At 40.4% G+C, this 19,354-nt stretch overlaps 1 protein-coding gene across 1 annotated transcript in view; it reads left to right on the plus strand.

The window, feature by feature from the left end:
* MAMDC2 (MAM domain containing 2) overlaps window positions 1-19,354 on the plus strand; it is a 55,925-nt gene that overhangs the window by 20,820 nt on the left and 15,751 nt on the right. The window contains exons 3-9 of the mRNA XM_088157002.1: window positions 7,899-8,164; window positions 8,866-8,950; window positions 9,941-10,078; window positions 12,428-12,684; window positions 15,311-15,404; window positions 17,986-18,132; window positions 18,992-19,257. Coding sequence (XP_088013128.1) covers window positions 7,899-8,164; window positions 8,866-8,950; window positions 9,941-10,078; window positions 12,428-12,684; window positions 15,311-15,404; window positions 17,986-18,132; window positions 18,992-19,257 — 1,253 coding nt within the window. The remainder of the gene's footprint in view (window positions 1-7,898; window positions 8,165-8,865; window positions 8,951-9,940; window positions 10,079-12,427; window positions 12,685-15,310; window positions 15,405-17,985; window positions 18,133-18,991; window positions 19,258-19,354) is intronic.

The raw sequence follows: 19,354 nt of genomic DNA on the forward strand, positions 1-19,354 counted from the left end.
GGTTCCCTCCCTGCCTGGAAGGGCAGCCAGCAGTGGCCAGGTGGGACCACAGGCTTTTTCTGCAAAGAAGTGACAGCTTTAGGCTTGGAACTGCTGGTGCCCCTATAGACACGGCTAAGAAGGAAAGGCCTTGACAATAGCAATGCATGTCAGTCACTGCAGACAACAAACACAGAACAGTCACCTCCTGCTTCACCATGCCTCAGCTATTTTCACAGAGCTAATTTTAAGAAATCATGGAGGAGATAAGAAAGCTTAAAGAACAGGACATTTCTTTCAGTGATCACAACACTGATTAGTCCCAGGGTATACCATGTAGGTGTGAATCTTACAGTTTACCAGAAATAAAATTATCTGTGGCTTAATGGGAATGAAAACACCTGTTATATACTGCAGCATCAAGTAGCTTTAATCATGGCACCACCCTGAATGTTTTGGGACTGAGTCTCTGCATTCATTAATGTGGGCCAGGCTTTTCCACTCAGCCCTGTGTATGTTGTGAGTGCATCCGTGTCTCCAGGGGAGAAACTGCTGCTGCAAGTCTCCCAAGGGCCAAGGGGAATGGATTAAACACCACCTCTGGCAAAAGCGGATCACTGTCTGTCTTCTTTTAAGACAATTATATTAGTGGACACTCTGAAATGAGTTATTTACCCTCGTAGTTTTAATCAATCTCTTTCCACCAACAAGAAACAAATACAAGTAGATATACGTGAGGAAAACAACAGTTCACTAACAAAATGAAATAGCAACAGGCAAAAAATAACACTAGTAGTCACTAGTTACAAAGGTGCTGTAATCTCACTGACTCCTGGGGAGCAAAGGTAAAGTCAAAATTGGGGAGTGACCCCCCCTAATCCGGTGCCCTCCTCAGGCAACTGCACTGTCAGGGGGACACAAGGGAGAAAGCAGACAAACCCCTCCCGGTGCAACCTTCTCTCTGGATCAAAAAAACAGGGAAGGCAGGAGCTTAAAAAGCAGTTCTGGTGGCAGAATCACTGGTGTAGCCAGGATACTCCATCCCCACAATGTCAGCCTCGGGTTCATTGGGTGTTGGTGCCGTGGTCTCACTGCCTCCTGCTGAACTCCACCAGTGTTGGTGCTGATGTTCCTGAGCCATGGATATGTTGGGGGGAAGAAACCATCTCCCCAGGCACTGAAAATAGCATCCTTCAGTCCCTATGGCTCTAGCCCCACATTGCAAAATTCACTCTGAAACAGGTATTGATTGTGAAATGCAGCATCTCGGGTTGCTGTTGTTGTGAGTCCACAAACCTGCCGGAAATAACCCTCTCTGAAGGCAAAAAAGAAACAAAAAACCCATGAAGGGAAACCTCTAGCTTGAGCCAGAGCTTGGAGGCAAGAGAACTCTGCTTGGGCAACCATGGCTTTAAAGAGACCCAGCACCTGCTGGCCCTGTGTTTCCCAGATAGATGTGGAATAAAATAACATTTTGGGATATCCACCACACCGTTGCTTCATTTTCTTAGCTGCAGAATCCAGCTGGGGAAGAGGGCCTGGGGCTTCCATGTGCAAACTTAATTTGGAAAATTTTGTCCCTCTGGCTCTATTGTTAATATTTCCAACTGACTTTTTCTGGAGATGTGAGAAGACTTCATAGGTCTCAGAAATGTACTGCTTTTCTACCGGGTTTTTTGCTTCTTTGTTTGTTGGGTTTTTGTTTGGTTGTTTGTTTTTTTTTTTTTTTTAATAAAATATAAAAAGAAATCCCCAAACTAAAGCCAAGACCCAAAACTGAGATTCTGAGATTCCACAGAAGGCAACTTCTGTCCTAAGGAACTCTGGTAGCATTCTTTCCTGTTTCTGTATGGCAAATACAGAGAAAATCAAAACAGAACCACAAGTGTTAGACATTTCTTGCTGTTTTTCTGTATAAATGAGTACCTAATAAAATGTATATTCTTAAATTTTTCCTGCTTCATATTTCCTTATTATGGTTTCTTTTGGAGCTTGCTGCTTCTATTAAGTTTTTCTTGTACTGCGGCTGAACTAAGTGAACAGCTGTGTCAGACATAAACTCCATAAATAGCCAGAACAAGCCTGTGGTTAACCTTCCAAATTTTTACAGAGGAAATGTATCATTGAAAAGCTAACTGGTAATTTTATTTATCTCAGTGGTTGTTTGGGGTTTTTTTTCCCATTTTTCTCAATGCAATTTGTTTTAGTTTATTAGCCAGCATCTGGCTTTTTGTCTTGTTTGCGCTATTTACAGAGAAAGCAATCAGTGTAGTTTCTGTGCTCTTTTTTAGAAAAAGTACTATTTCTGATCTCAGCAGCCCTTATTCCTTAGCCATTGATACAACCACTGCTGACTGATCTACTGATGCCCACCTTTACATACATATTTTTGGAAAACTTGGGTGAATGACTCATGGAGTTAATGCATCACCAACTGTAATTGAGAGAAGCTCTGTGCAGAACTGCTTATTAGAGTAGCAAGATGACAGACATTGATACAAGAGGATTTCAAAGATCTTGTTTCATCCGTCTTGCTGCTGCCGTGCATAGTTGCATTGAGGAGGGAGAGGCTTGAAACACAGTGTCCTAATTCCCCCTTGGCTCAATGTTTTTCTTGAACATGGAGGAATGTAAAATGAATGCATGCTTGGTCCTGTAGAGTTTGATTCAGCTGTCAAGCAGAAGACAGTCAAGTTACATGGTACGTAAAACATCATCATAGAAATCTGAATTAAAAGTGCATTACTCACTAGCCTGAGTATTGAGAGAATGGTGAAGGAAATATCTGAGTCTCCTTTCTCCCATCTCTTGTTCTGGCTGTAGGTGTTTGCCTTCACCAGGCATCTGCTGGCTGTTAGCAGTCAAAGGTAGTTAGCAATCCCTTGCTTTTGTCATGTCTGCAGAAGTTTATCTTTGCTCAGGAGCTAGCAGGGCTCAGTGACAGAGCTTTAAACGAGATGTGTCAGAGAAGGGGACAGTGTCAGGCTTGCCCTTGACAAACTATGGGATGACATACCACAGTTAAAGAGACAGGGTGCAGGTGAGGACCCTCAGCCAGTGGACCTGAGATGTGCTGGCCACACTGGAGCACATTTGATGTCTTACAGAGACAAGCTCCTGAGGTAGAGAAGCCAAGAAACACCAGTGAAATTAGAGGGTGTTTCTCCAAGAGGGCAGCATGAGCTGACAGCTCAGCTGAGGTGCCTTTGCAGCAGTACTCACTGTGTGGGCAACAAATAGGAAGAGGAGGAAGCCACTGTGCTGCTGTGAAGTTAATACCTCGTTGCCATTACTGAAACTTGGTGGGACAAATCCCATGACTGGACTGCCCTATGGATGGCTGCAGGCTGTTCAGGAAGAGTAAGGGTGGAGGTGTTGCCCTCTATTATCAGGAGGTGGATTGAATGTGAAGCTCTGTCTCTGAAGAATAGGCATGAGAAAGTTGAAAGCCTGTGTGTAAGAACCAGACAGCAAGACAACAAAGAGAACCTCATGGCTGGCATGTACTGCAGGCTGCCCAACCACGGGGAGCCTGCTGACAAAGCCTTCTTGCTCCAGCTGCAGGGGGCATTGTGCTTGCAGGCTCTTGTCTGGCCAAGGGCCTTCAACGCTGGGCAAGCAACACAGCAAGCAGCCCAGAAGACTCCAGTAGGGCATGGAGGATAACTTCTGTACTGAGCCCTACCAGAGGGGATGTGATACTGGACCAGTGGGTTGCCAACACAAGTTAATTTGGGCTGTCGAGATTGGAGCAGCCTAGGCTGCAATGGTGGTCACGCGCTGGTGGAGTTTGCAGTCCTGAGGGATATGGGTCAGGCAAAGAGTAAAGTGAGAACCATGAATTTTAGGAAAGCAGAATTCCAGGTCATCAAGGATGTAGTCAATAGGACCTTCTGGGAAGCTGCTCTGAGGGACAAAGGAGCAAAAGAAGTCTGGTGGATCTTTAAGGATGCCTTCTGTAGAGCACAAGAACTAGCAAAAGGAGAAGAAGTTCAGACAAGGAAGGCAGAAGACTGGCATGGGTTAGTCAGGACCTGCTGGTCAAACTAAAGGGCAAGAAAGAAATTCACAGCCAGTAGAAGCAAGGACAGATACCCAGGGAAGATTACAGGGTCACAGCCCAGTTGTATAGGAATGAGGTGAGGAAGGCAAAGGCAAAGCTGGAGCTGAACTTCACAAAGGTCACAAAGAACAAAATGAAGAGCTTCTACAGGTGTGTCGGCCAGAAAAGGAAGGTCAGAGAAAGCATTTACCCCCTTGATAAGCAAGGCTGTCAAACTGGTAACTAGGATGAGTAGAAGGCTGAGGTGCTCAAAAATCTTTTGCCTCAACCCTTACTGGCAGCCTCTCTTCCCCACAACTCTCGAGTGAATGGACTGTAAAATGTGGCTGGGAGAGCCATGTGCCTCAGACAGGATCAGGTTTGTGACCACCTGAGGAACCTGAGCATACACAAGTCTATGGGACCTGATGAAATGCATCCCAGAGTCCTGAGGAAATTGACTATGCTGTTGCCAGGCCACTCTCAATGGTATCATGGTATCAAGAAGTCATGGCAGTCAGAAAATGAAAAAGTTCAGCTTTCCTGTATTTGCACAGCCTCTTACACTGCTTTTAACCCCTGAACAAGTAATTGCTGGAATTGCATGGCTGTGTTTCTGTGTCATCAGGCTTTTCCTAGAGTTTTGTGACTACTGTCATCTGCCTTCCTGTGATTTTGAAGAGTAGCCTTCTCTTGATAACTCCTGAATGACTGCTATAGTTTAACTGTCATAGGCATTTGCAGGAGGATTGCAGCTTCACTGCAAAATGAAGCTGCATGCTACATCTTTGAGAAGCTACATCACTGTGCATTCATCAAATTCTCCACAGACTGGAAAATAACCTTCTATTACTCCCACAAACAAGTGTGGAAAGTTGTCTGCTTCTTTACTCCGAGGAACCCCCCCTTCGCCTCGCTTTGCTCTCACAATTGCTCTGTGTCAGTCCTTGAGGTCTGCATTGTGAGCCCTTCCTTTCTGCATCAGGGGCACATCATTGCTATTACTGAAGCACAGTTTGGGGTAAAGGCCATTTAGTCAATGCCAGCATTCATTTGGAAGAAATTTAACATTGGCATTTTCTGTGCTTGGTACTGCCAAGTGCCACGCTCCCTGATCCTGATTAGCAAAGCATTTAAACTCACACATAAAGCTCACATTGATTTCGTTGGAGCCAATTATGCATCTAAATTTCCAAAAGAAGCTAAAAATTATTAGGTTGGGAGTGAGAGCACTCTGTTTCTGGAAAGTTAATGAATATGCAAATTAAAATTAATCTTTTTAGAAAAAGCAACCAACCTCCACCCCCGGTTAAAAAGGGAGTTCATGGTCTTTGCTCTCGTACCTGTGGTGAATCAGACAAAGTGGGAGCAAGTGCACAACACACAGACAGCAGAGTCATGACATAATCATCCCGATTGGAAATTATAAGAGGTTTTCTTTTAAACCAGTATTTTTGTAGAAGAAACCTTAGTCCACATATAATTAAGTTTTATAACCTGGCAGCCATTTAAGCCTCATAGCTGGTAATTTGAGGTCTTCATGTGAATGTATTTTCCTATGTCAATGTTAATTTATTTCTGAAAAAAAAAAAAAGAAAAGAAAAAAGAAAGAAGATTACTATTATAAGAAGGATCTGATTTCTAAGGGGTTTCTCCTGAAGTACAGACAAAAACAGGGCTGAAATCTAAACTGAAATTGCCAGGCATGAATTCTGAATTGTAGGTTTCTTTGTAAGTAAAACGATCCAAATTCAGGCTAGGCTGAAAACATAGGTTCTTCATCTGAATAGGATATTATCAATTACATAAATTAAAACCAGATGTGTAAGAAGCATTTGACTTCTGATGGAGTTTTGGTGATCTCCCTCTATCTTCCTGTGAATAAACATGCATACCTTGGGCAGGCATATGCCAGCAAATAAATGCTGTCTGTGCTAACTTGTGTGAACTAACTGGACAAATGCATGAAAGTGGATGCTATGGACTCCCATGTTATGTAGTGTCAGATTAAGTATTTGGCATGCACATTAGGTGCCTATTTTTAAATATTTATTCCTGTGTTTATTTTTCTTTCAAATACTGCTGCAGTAACAAGTTACTTGTACTTAAGCAGTGATTTTGTATCTTTCCCCAGTAGACTAAAACCAGACAGTAAAGAGAAATTATGATAAGAGGCAAAAAAATTCCATTCCCTAAAAAGGGAAAGAGAATGCAGCTTTTCTGTATTTGCACAGCTTAGGGCTGCAGCTATCTCCTAGCAATCATTTATCTTACCTCAGTTAAACAAAATGTGCAGTACAAATGGGTTGCTGGCATTGTGTCTGCAGGTGGGAAAGGGAGCAGATGCAGGGGGATGCTGTAACATGCAGTTCCCAAAGAATCAGGTGCTGTCAGAGTGATTGTCTGCTCCTGGCATCTTCCTGGGGATGAGGAAGAGAGAACTTTGGGAACCTCATGAAGCAGATCTGTACCTGTGCTTTGCCTTGAGGGGGTGGTGACCCTCCATGCCGATGATTTTTTTTTCCATTGAGAGAATATTTTGAAAAGGCAACAGGGGAGCTTCTGGGAAACAACCCCAGGGTGTCTTGGTAGAGTGGGAGGGTTCAGGCAGGATTTGGGAGGGGATTGTTGTGCCTCAAAGGCAAGCAATGTCTTTAACATCAGTGTGACTGCTGACATTTCTGAGTTATCCAATTATTATGTATGCATGGAAACTGACAAGCTCTGTGGTCAAGTGAGATGAGATTAAAGAAGAAGCATATTCTCCAGAAAGCGTGATGTGCTGCTGGGTAAAGGGCTAATTTGACACAGGCCCTGACAGCACTTTTAACTCATACTGCAGCTTGGTGATGAGAATTAGTATCAGAAATGGGATTTGTCTAATATACATTGACACTAGGTTAGAAGGATCATTTTCCTGATAGTCTGTGGGATAACGTTTCAGACATGGGTGTCCTAGTTTGTCTTATTGGTTTGTTTTATGCTGTTCTGGGTTTTTAAAATTTATTTTTATTTTCAAGCTTTCATTTTTTTATATCACTTGTTTCTGGCATTGCATTTCAGGTTTCTATGACTCCTGCAGTCCATTTTACTCTTCTGATCTTGGTTTTGATGTCTTAGTAGAGCTTCCAGGACCATCCTTATGCTTCACTGTGGTTTATTTACTGTTACCTCATTTTTCTAGACATTGCTTCTTTTGCATCTTTTTTGCTTCCTCATGCACTTTTAGCTTGTCATTGCACCCTTTCATTTTTATGCAGAAGAGTGTTTCAGACCTTGCCCCAGAGAGTAATTTTAAAATAATCTTGGACTGCTGGTATGCTTAAATGCTGCTTTACATTTCACAATTTTTTGAATCGGCAGACTCAAACATTTTAATTTTACTACTTAGAAGTATCTTTCTAATTTTATCCGTTGGAATCAGAAGTGCTTTGGGAGTTTTTAGCTGCAATGTCTCATTTTATGTATTGTTTTTAAATCTACATGAAAATAAAAAGTTTTGATTTGTAAAATAACTAAATACTCCCGCAAAATATTTCTCTGTGTGCAAATTGTCTTAGCAATCAAATTGTCTATATATAGCTACAGTAGTTCCAAAGGGTACTACTTAATAATCTGCTTTACACTGATAAAATACCTTGTCTCAAAATTTCCAGTAATTAAAAAACTGTGTTTAAAAATGGTGGGAGACAAATGAAGTCACATTTGTGTGAGTAGAGTAGGATATCAAAAGGTTAAGTGACTTATCAGATGAGTGGCAGCCTCAGCCTCCTGACCTAGTCCCAGAACCACCATTCCTTCCTAAATTAGTACTTTTCCCAGGGATGCAAAAGCAAAGTCTCTGACATTTATTATTCTAGTGTGTGTCTGTTCCCAGGACATTACATTTCTGTGGATACCTCTTACGAGGGTGAGAAAGCAGTGCTGTCCAGCCCTGACCTGTACTCTGAGGAATGGAGCTGTATCAGACTGATCTATCAGATAGCAACAACTTCAGACACCTCACCTGATCCTGCCAGGCTCAACCTGTACCTGAGGCAGGAAGGAGAAAGTTTTGATCGTTTGCTGTGGTCAGCCAAGGAGCCATCAGACAGCTGGCTCATAGCTAGCTTAGATTTAACCAACAGCACAAAGAAGTATAAGGTAAGACCAGTTCTAGAAGATACCACAGGCTTTCTGGTACATATGTTGGGCTGCACAAACTTCTTTTTTTTAATATATGTGAACTCATTTTGAGCCCCATTCTTGGCTTTCATTTCTAAGGCTGGCAGCACCAGTCAGCTGAGCCCTCTGTCCCTAGCAGTGACAAGCAGAGCTGGCACAAGGCATGGAGCAGCTCATGGGGATCCATGGCCAGCTGAGCCCTGCCGTGAGGATGCCTCATCTCCTGGTATCCCAGCGGAGCTGCTGGTGGTGCCACGTGGCAGATACAGGAACTTCTGGTCCTGGGTCTGCAGCTGCGCCTTTTCCTGCCCTCTGTGCCTTTCCAGAGGGAGTCAAATGCTGACAGAAGAGCATTTCTACCCAGAAACCATCATGTTGTATTACTCACAATAACATCTTGCATAACCACAGCTGAGGAATATGGAATTCCGTACTCTTAAATGAAATGTGGGAATTTTTGCATTGTCTCATTGTCCTTTCAGCATGTCTTCTGTGGTTGAAGAAGAGCACTGGCTCCATCTTTAATGCATTCTGCCAGACTTTTTCAGCAAAAGCACACCTTTTGCTGTAAGGACAATGGTTGCCCAAGAAACATTTAATTTGTTCTCCTGTTTATCCTGTTTAAGTATTTAAAGTACTAGTGAAATTCTAAAATTGACAGTTTGGTTTATATTGTGCAGCTTGTACTGGAAGGTGAAATGGGACAAGATAAATCCACCAGTATAGCAGTTTTTGAAATCAAAATAACTTCTGGATATTGTATTGGTAAGTACTCTCCACTCAAGCCTTATATTCTCTGCATAGAAAAGAATACCTTGTTGGCAGTTTTAAAACTGGATGGAAGGTCTGGGTTTTAAAAAAAGACAATGGCTTTTTCCTAATTGAAAAGTACACTGCCATATTCAATACCGATAATTTTTAAGCTAAGAGTGCACAAATTAGTAAGTGGGTCTTTTTCACCTATCTCAGTTATGTACATATATATAATATATATATTTATATATACATACACATATATATTAGCTACAGCAATATAATTCCAAATCTATTTATTTTTCAAGCAGGAACAATTGTTATATTTTAAAAAAAGCTTTGCACTGCTTCAAATGCTAGACATAACAGCTGCAAGATTATTTCTACTCTCTGCTTGCACATGGCTTCCTTACAGTGTCATTTTGAGGCTGCAGACAAAAAAATTTGCTGATATTTATATTTACACTTACTGCCATTTCCTCATGACATTTGTTAAAAACTGCTAAAGAAGTTCAAAAATTCCAGTGTCTAGGAGGCTGGGAGATCTTCTCATTTCTGGAGAGCTCTGGTGGAGTCCAACTTGGTTGTCACAATTCTTTGGCTCTGTGAAGGAGACAAAGCAGTTGCCTTGCTGTTACAAAATACTTATCCTGTTTTGCTTCTGGCCATCCCTGATTTACAAGTGAAAGTTCTGCTTTGACTATTTACTACAAGGAAGTGGTATATTTAAATCTGCTTTATTTGGTTCTAAATTACAGCAGTCCTATTCTGGCAAATGATGAAAAGACAGATTAGTCCAAAGAGGATGGAAATGAAAATTTGATCAAAAATGTATAGGTTTGCTTCTATTAATTATGAGCCCTTAAATGCTGTGTTGACTTTTATAAATACAGGCGTTATCTGCTCTGCCATATGTGAAGTGAGGCCAGTGCTTAGCAATTTGCTTTTCCCATTTCTGTAATGAAAATGTGTGCACTCAGCTGGTGGTGTCTGCAATTGCAGAATGTGACTTTGAAGAAAATCATCTTTGTGGCTACATGAACCGCTGGAATCCTAACGTCAACTGGTTTGTTGGTGGAGGGAACATTCGGAATTCTCAGTCTATCCTGCCCAAAGACCACACACTTAACAGTGCACTGGGTAAGCAACAAATGTAGAGCAGAAATACAGTGGAAAAATCTGAGTCTGTGATTCATGTATGACTCTCATACTGCCAGTTATTATTATGTGAATTCTTTCCATTGTGGGGTTGGGGTGGGGATGGTAAGAGTGATTTATGGGGAAAAAAAGGGGATTAGAAAGAGGTTCAGGGATTTTGTAGAAGTTTACATAAAATTGCCTCTAAGCTTTATAATAAGGTTGTTACACTCTTTGCTAGGATTCAAAAGCAAGAGTTACTCAGAGATAAGGGTAAAATTTTAGATATGAGAGCTGGAAAATTTCTGAAAAACTTTCTGTGTATTTCTAAATGTATGGGCCAGAGTAAGTTTTAGATTCTTGTACTGCTGCTCTGTACATCTGGCAGGGGTTGTCTTTCCAATGGCTATTGAGAAAATTGAGTAGGAAAACTAAGATTTTCCAAGCATGGTTTAAAATAAACATACTTGTAGAATCTTGGGTTAAACTGTACAGTTTAGAAGTTTTGTTTCTTTTAGTAAAATGCAATGCCATTAGTACAGTTCCTCAGAGGCATAATACTGGGAAGAATTATTGGAATTTCTGCACTTGCCCTGTATGAAATGCTTGTCCTAGACACCTTGCTCAGGGAAGGGCTTTTTGTACAGCTGTGAAGAAGGGTTAAGTGGGATAACTTAACCTTTGCACAAAGTACCACAGCAGGTGATGGTCAGGACATCTGGCTGCTGCTGCACACTGTGTGTCTTGGATGGCGTGATGCTTGGGGCAGTGCAAGGAATCACATCTCCCGAAAGGCAGGATTGATCCTCTTTCCTTAACTCATGCCGCTGTGCCTTTTTATTTATTTCACAATTGTGTGAGTTGAGTACAGAGTGTCACTCCATCTCTGTGTCACCCCCGGCACTGAAATGCTGGTCAAATTTTGATGGAAGTTTAAACTCACCACAACGTCAACAGCAGACAGTGGATCAGCCTATTAAATAAATACTGTGACAGGAAATACTCCCAGCTGGGAGGGATGTGTTTTCTTGTAGCCACAGCATTTCTATTTCACACCAAGTCCTCACTGCTGACCATTTACTGAGAAGACCTCAAGAAGCCTAAAGAAGAGCTTTCTTTTTGCAAGAATTGGGCTGTGAAGTTCAATCATCCAGGGAGATTGTAGCTAAACTATGACATGTGCTAAAACTGCAGAACAAAAGTGAAGCTGACAACCTTGCAGGCAAGGATTGCTGAAGTGACCAGTCCCTGGCAGTGGGCAATCTGGAGGAGACCCACAGCCAAGCAAGTCCTTTCCCCTCCTTCCGCCAGAGTGAAGTGAGAAGTGACATCCAAAGGCCTGAGACTGCTGTGTGACAATTAATGTAGTGGTGCCCACACAAACCAAACGGCACATTTTGCAGTATTCATGCTGAAATATCCCCCCAGACTTCCGTCTTCAGTCTCCTCCAGGCTTTCTACCTGTGAAGAGACTTTTTTTTTCATCAAATACTGTTTGATGCTGTGTTTCTGGGAGTGCAGAAGAAGAAAAACTACAATACACAGCATGTTTGTGAACGTGGATGTGTCCTGTTTAAATTAAGATAGCACTCCCAAAAATTAAGATAGCACTCCCAAAAATCAAAGTATTAGAAGCTGTACCCTTAGAAAATCCTGCCAGTCATATTGGCTCATATTCATGATGGGAAGGTACTCTCCTCATATGTAATGAGTTTTTCTGTTCATTAACATCGCCCAAAAATCTTCAAGGACTTTACATAAAAACTCTAGTCCATGCAGTAAAAATAAGACATTTATAAACTAAAGCCTAGATACACTGAGCAGATATGTAAGAACTAAAAGCTATTTGACAATAATTCGATATATTAAATGAACTGCTGTGTAAAAGATGAGAAAACACATGGCTAATGATCTTGTTCACTTACTTCGATTGCTTCAGTAAAAGTTGAACTTGAGAGAGACTAAATACTATACTGAGCTGTTGGGAGTCAGGGAGTTTACACAGTTTTTGCACCTTTTTCCATTTCTATGAATGGCTCCCAAAGTTTAGAGTTTATTATGTTTCAAATACAGATCAATATATTATTTCTAATAATAATAAAGACCTAAGAAAATAAAAAGCTGAAAATTACTATTTTGCCAGTGGTATCTTAGCCAAACAATTTTGGGTTGTTCACAGGAGGAAAAGAGAAGAAAAAAAGCCCTTTTAGAATTACTAAAATTTTCTAGGAAGCAACCATTGTTGGCCAGGTCATAGATATATATGTCTAGTTCCTGTTTGTCTGCTGATACTTCTTGTACATGGTGTTCTTTAAAAAGTATCCTTATACCAAGTTTTTTTTTTGCTTCTAGGTCACTACATGTATGTGGATTCTGTTTATGTCAAACATTTTCAGGAAGTGGCCCAGCTAATCTCACCAAGGACCACGGCCCCAATATCTGGCTGCTTATCTTTCTATTATCAACTTAAGCAGGAAAGCAGTATTGTTTTTACTGTTTACCTACGAGACATGAGTGGCTTTTATGAAGAGATCTGGAAAACAGACAGTGTGCTGAATGCAGACTGGGCACTGGCAGAAGTCGACTTCAATGCACCGTACCCCATGGAGGTAAAGCAACCCTCCCTGCACAGCCCAGCTGCGACTCCCAGCTTGCCTCAGGCATGAGTGCCAGCTCAGGCTAAGCCAGGAACATGGCAGGCACCATCCAGGATCTAGAGATGGCTGTAAAGATGGTGGCGATCTGTGATTTCCTTCACCCTTTGCCTAAAGGTCAAGGAGGGATCACTTTCCACACTCACGCTTGATTTTGAAGCCAGGTGGTGTAGTGCTTGATCAGAATACCTTGGGAGGTTGTACAGTCTGACTGATGGGAGGTTTTTTAGTTGCTGAATAATATTAAGATTCTCTTAGTCCTCTATTTTTGTGACTCTATGATCCATTTTTCAGGATGTTGAGTATTCGAAAATAATGCATAAGAAAAATACTGCAGATAAAAAATTAAAAAAAAAAGAAGTCTATTCTCCACCTTACTTAGATCCTGCAGCTCCTGAGAGAAAGTCCAAACTTGGGTCCTAAGAGTACAGTAGTCCTTAAATGTGAAAGACAGCTTTTGATGGTTATTATAATGACTTCCAAGAGAATCAGAAAAAAAGGAAATATTTTATTCCCTAGTGTTTTCTAAAAAACACCCTCAGCGTAGAAGACTGAAATAAATAGTTATTATATAAACATATAAACTTATATGCATATGTTACATATGTATATGTAATTTTACACATATATATGTAATACCTATACACACACATATACTCTCTCTATACATATATATTTCTAATACATGGATTACAAATAAATTCTACTTGCTTTAATTCTACCTAAGTTATTTGCTAATTCGCCATATACCTGTTTTCCAGAAATTAATAGGGTTAAAGATAATTTTCATGAGATGTTACATAGCCCTTTTACACTCTATAAAGTCAGTGATCATCCATTTAGATTTTAAGACTTCAAGGCAAAGGAGTGCAGCTCTCATAAGGCTCCATACTACAGAATGGTAAGTGAATTACTGATGCAATAAATACAAACTAAAAGGGGAAAATCAGCCCTAACAGTATCAATAGAAATTAATTAATGATCACTTAGAGTTTGGCTATAATGTCGTTGAATTTGTGAAAATATCCTCTAATTTCCTGGTGGCATTCAAAAATCCATCTAGAATGTTGGAAACTATCCATACGGGAATAAATAACAAAACACAGGATGTTGTACCACTGAGTGAATGCACAGGGAAACCTTGTGTTCAGCAGGGTATGCAACTTCAGCTCTCTCAGTTAAAACAAAGATTTTAAAAGATTAAAAAAAAAATTAAAATATCGTCCTAGAGGGAGATGCAGATAATTAAATGTAAGAAGAAGTTAGATTAATGAAATAACAGTTTTCAGCCTTTATAAAAAAAGATGGAAATAGAATATGGTAGAGGTTCTTAAAAGTCATGAAGGACACAGAAAACATTAACTGTTCCCTGTTTCTCAAAATTTACATTGCTGTTCCAAATTGTCACTTACCATATAACAGTTTTAAAATAAAAGGAACAGAGGTCTTTTCATATATGACACAATCATAGACCTCGCTTCCACAACATACTGTAGATACCATTATTAAGATCAGTTAAAAAACTGATCAGAAAAATTAACGGGAAAGAAAGAATCCATCAGGAATATAATGTAAGGGAAATGAAGAACTGAAAACCTGTCATTGTCTTCAGTTCTTTCTATAGGTGCTCTCTGATGGAAAAAAGACACAAGGCTAGACAGGCCTTCAATCTGCTCAAGGAATTTCTATGGCATCTAACACAGTAATTATTTCAGAGATCATTTAATAGAAATAATATTAAACCTTAGCACATACATTCTTTGGTTGCTTCAAGAGGGCCTTCCTCGTTTCATCTGGCTAAAGGAGATTGCTCAGGATTCTTTCACTAGCTCTCCTAGTTTGTCTCCCATCCTCAGGCAAAAGATCACAGGCAATGTGATGAAAAGAATCTCACTCTGAAAGCATTTCTTCTTATTTCCTTGCTTTGTCCCTGCGGGTGGCTTTCAAAGTTTTCCTGTATCTCAGAGCTTTGATACTTAAGAGAAATTTTAAGACACTTTGTCAAGAGTTATAGATGGTCCTCCACTTAAGGAAATTACGTCCCCTGGGAATGACTAAATACAAGCACTGTTTGATCTTTGTGGTAAACAAAACACAGCAATAGCTTTTCTGGTTCTTAAATAAATTATGTACAGGAAATCTTCCCTGACAGCTAATACCAAGTAATGGGTTTCGATGTCTAAGGATGTTTACAGAAAACTGTAAAATTTAGTGTTTTAATAGCAGAGTAATGAACATCGGGGAGTTTTAGCTCTTGATCCAGACAGATTCTAGATAAAACTGGAGTTATAGTTAGTACAGACTGATGATTGTGAATAGTAGTTTTGTGTAATACAATGGCAGAAGCTTTACTGCATCTTTAAAAGCGGTGCTTCATAAAGCAGACAAAGAGCTATGTTCCCTTTGGTGTTTCCTTGACCTTGAGTGAGCAGTGATCTAGTGCCAATAAGTGATATAATTTAATTTGCAGCACTGTATGAGATGTGCTGGAGTCTGTCTGGGACATCCAGTCAGAATTCTGTATTTCAAAGATGTGTACCAAAATTATTGCTGATGAATAACAACTTATTACAATTTCTAGGTAATATTTGAAGTTGCTTTCAATAGCGCCAAGGGAGGTTATGTTGCCCTTGATGACATTTCTTTCTCTCCGGTTTACTGCAGCAATCAGACAGGTATGATGAGCTCTCACTGCTATTTACCTCCCTTGTTTTTCCCCTCTGCCTTGCTCCTCAGAACTGTCTGTCAGTATTTGCAATTTTGGTGCTGCCTTCTCAACTGACCAGCGCCATGGGGCTCCTCTTCCTTCAAAAGACATAACAACAGATAACATCGGTATCATCCATTTCTTTCAGAAACCAATCCTTCATGCTTCCTTTCCAAAGACCTTGCCTCAGGGTTCTGCAAATGGAGTGCTGGACTGAATGCTGTATTTGCATCACTACGGGTTTTGAGAATTACCACTTGCAGGCCTGTCACAGAAAGGGAGGGTGGCTTTTCCCAGGTGCGATGGTATGAGGAAGAAAATGCCCTGGGCTTTTCATTAATGCCAGTGCAGGCAGTCTTCATGCCACATGCCCTGAGGTGCTGTTCAGACAAAAACATGAGCCTTGCCTCCCTGGCTTCACTCTTCCAGGAGGTATTACTCATCTCAGGCAGTGCCGTGTCTGTCAGGTGTTTGTTAGGTTTTCACAGCAACAGACACTGCCTGAATCCCTGGGGCCTCCGATGTAGAGGCATTTGGGACAAAGGACTGTCATTTGTGAATGCAGCCTCTTAAGTAGCTGGTTGCTGGGGTTTTAATGTGGAACTAAACACTAGACAGAAGTAGATTAGTGGTTTCCCACTGATGCCATCTATTGCTTTGGTCATAAGTTTGAATTTTTGGCTAATTCTTTAAAGTGAGCAATGAAAAAGAGGCTGCTTTTCCCCCCTTTTTATCTCAGAGTATCTGCTAACTCTGCCTCCACTGCTGAAGTATCACTGCTGAAGGAGGTAGATTCCAGATACATTAATCATTAATAAACCACATCTCCTGGCTGAGTAAATCCATTGTTTCATTATCTCCTTAATACCTTTTTGGCGTTTGCTTTATTTTGCAACAAAAATTCAAGTTATGTTTGCAGTTTTCAGGAGGTTGGAGCTGCTTATCTGTTTTTCCATTTTAATTTTCAGACAACTTTTATCTGTTGAGAAATGGGATAAATTTTATAGCATTTTCTACCCCAATGGTTGAAGTTCAGATCTAATCTGAATGGTTCAGAATCTTTTCTGAATATGATAGGTTAATCTAGAACTGTGCATACTAACTTTAATTTTGAAGGTTGGTTTTGTGGTTGTTTTCGGGGTTTTTTTTGAGAAAATAAAGTAAATTATTTGCTTACGCTTTGTTGAAATACAACATATACTGTTTGATCCCTCAGACTTATCAATTATTGTCATCTTCAATTCTGAGTAGAGATATTTAAAAGCAAGATCTCTCAATTCTCCTTGCATTCGGCCATAGCAATATATATAACAGCACTAAGTTTTTCTTTATTTTTTTTCTGGAAGTTTTGTTCGACGAAAGTCTTGATGTTAGCCAAATGGAGGAAAAGGCACCAGAGTACTAAATCTGCTCAGCAAAGGATAAATCAGAATATGGATTTAATGCTACATGGTAGTGATCCAGCTGTCTTTTCTCTAACTAGGAAAGCAGAGGTGGGAGGCCGTGGCTGTAGGAAGAGTAAGACACATAGGCAGGGCTTAGGTTTGGCCTATCTGAGCCTGAAAAGACCTCAGGCATCACTCCAAAGCCAGCATTTTACTTCTACTAAAGCTGATTGCCTGTGTACCTGCCCCTGCTGGAATGAGTCCCCATGCAGAAGGGTCTGCATGCTGCTGTAGAACGATGTACACAATGTCCTGTGTCTGGGCTCCTGGCGAAGCCAAAATTTGCATGATAGCTTTGGGTTGTGCTCCTCCTTCCCCAGGCACGTTCTATAAGAGACTGGTGAGGCCTTTGAAGAAGCAGAGATGTTTTACTTACTAGCATGCCCCATAGAGCAGGGTCACTTTTTTTCAGACTAAAGCAAGTCCTGACTCATGAATTCCACACCACAGGTCCAGAGAGAGCCATCAGCAGGGCTGGGGAGGTCTTAGCTTTGCTTTTGATCAACTTTACTATAAGTGGTTCAGCTTTCTTCACTGCAATGTTAACACTGTGTAAGACAAGCTCCAGAGGGAAGTAGCCAGGAGGTGGTACATGAACTAAAAGCTATTTTGCTATCCTATTTACAGCATGCATTTGCACACACATTACACATAACTATAAAAAATGATTTTTAAGAAGTGCTCTTAAAAAAACCCACTTAATGCTTATATTCAGTGTGCACACAGGCACACAGACACACTCATTTTTTCCTAATAATCTTTTGAATGGAGAAGCAGATGAAAACAAATGGTCTGAATGTCTTTGTGAAGGAAGAATCTGGTCCTAATACTGTAGCTTATTTGTGTTTTAGAGGGACAATGATGCAGATTTTCTCCTGACTCCAGCAAATAATATAAGAATATAAGACCAACTTGCAAAGAAATTTGATAGTTTGATTTCATCATGGCTGTACACTATATATATATGTAACATCTTTGCACATGCTTATCTTCTGTAAAGAAAAGCAAGACGAACCGAAGTAGGCTTTGGCATCCTTCTGCATCAAATACCTGTGCTTACCACACTGTACTCATCCTAACAGAACATATTCATCTTTCTTTTAGGATCTCCTTTCAATCCTGCCAATGCAGGCTGCAATTTTGAGGAAGATCTCTGTAATTTTTACCAAGATCACAAAGATGGCCCAGGATGGAGCAGAGTGAAAGTGAAGCGCAATGTGTATAGAGCAGGAGATCACACTACCGGATTTGGTGAATCAAAACTGCTTTTTCCAAGAAGAGTCAAACTATATATAAATGTTATATAAAAGGTTATATAAAGGTTAACGTATTGTATCATTGTTCATTCTGTTAAGTAATATAACTGGCACAATGGTTAGCTTGCAACTCTCTGCTATTAAAAATCAGTGTTCACAGCTTGGTCTTTTCTGGAACTCTGCCTGTGCTTCTCCATGTGTAGAGGAGGAAGGTCATCTATTGAATAGTCAGGCAGGGCCATAAATCAGAGTATCTTCACTATACTGCTCTGGAATTACTGGAGGAATGAATCCACAAAAATATGGAAGTAAATGTAATAATAGGTTGATTTTAGAGAGGAAAATTAGTCTTTTAGCTCTTCTAGGCTTAGGATAGTTAGCACTTTTAAGGGAAAACAGAAATATTGTGTAGTAAAACCACATGGTGAAAGGACTGCTAATAAGTCCTGAAATTCAGACATCTCTTTGTGTAGAGCATTCATGGTTATTAATCATATGCACTACAGTCTCAGCTCTTTATACGTGGTGCAGGGCCTTGTGCCCCACCCTCAATTTATTGGTCTCACACTGGTGACCCTGAAAAGGCCAGTTTTCCAGTGAGGCCAGGGAATTTTTCAGGATAAATTAGATAAGTGCTTATTTCTGGTAACTTAGCCATGTGCCAGTTTAACTAGAAGCAGACAGGATGCTTTTGGAAAAAAAAAAGGTTATTTCCTGTCAGAGTGTGATAATCTGTTTCTTGCCAGTTGGAACTGTTTTTATAACCCAAGTGTGATGCAGTAACACAAGCTGCTCTGATAGCGAATCAGCTGTGCTAATAGCATATTAAATACAATAATTATGCTGTCTTGCAGGTTATTATTTGTTGGCAAACACAAAGTTTACATCACAGCCTGAGTACGTTGGACGTCTGTATGGCCCGACCCTGCCAGGAAACTTGCAGTTTTGTCTGCGTTTTTATTATGCCTTATATGGGTTTTTCAAGATGAGTGGCACTCTTGCAGTTTATATCTTTGAGGAGAATCATGTCGTTCAAGAGAAAATCTGGTCTGTCTTGGACTCTCCAAAGGGAGTTTGGACTCAAGCTGAAATCTCCTTCAAAAAGCCTATGCCTTGCAAGGTACGAGCCAAATTTTCAAAAATTTGCTGAATTCTGAGAGATTTTCCTTGCCTTTTCAGAGTTCTTTGTTATACAGAGATTAATCCTAAGTGAGCTA

Source organism: Sturnus vulgaris, chromosome Z, assembly GCF_052056855.1.
Source record: "Sturnus vulgaris isolate bStuVul1 chromosome Z, bStuVul1.hap1, whole genome shotgun sequence".
NCBI lineage: Eukaryota > Metazoa > Chordata > Aves > Passeriformes > Sturnidae > Sturnus > Sturnus vulgaris.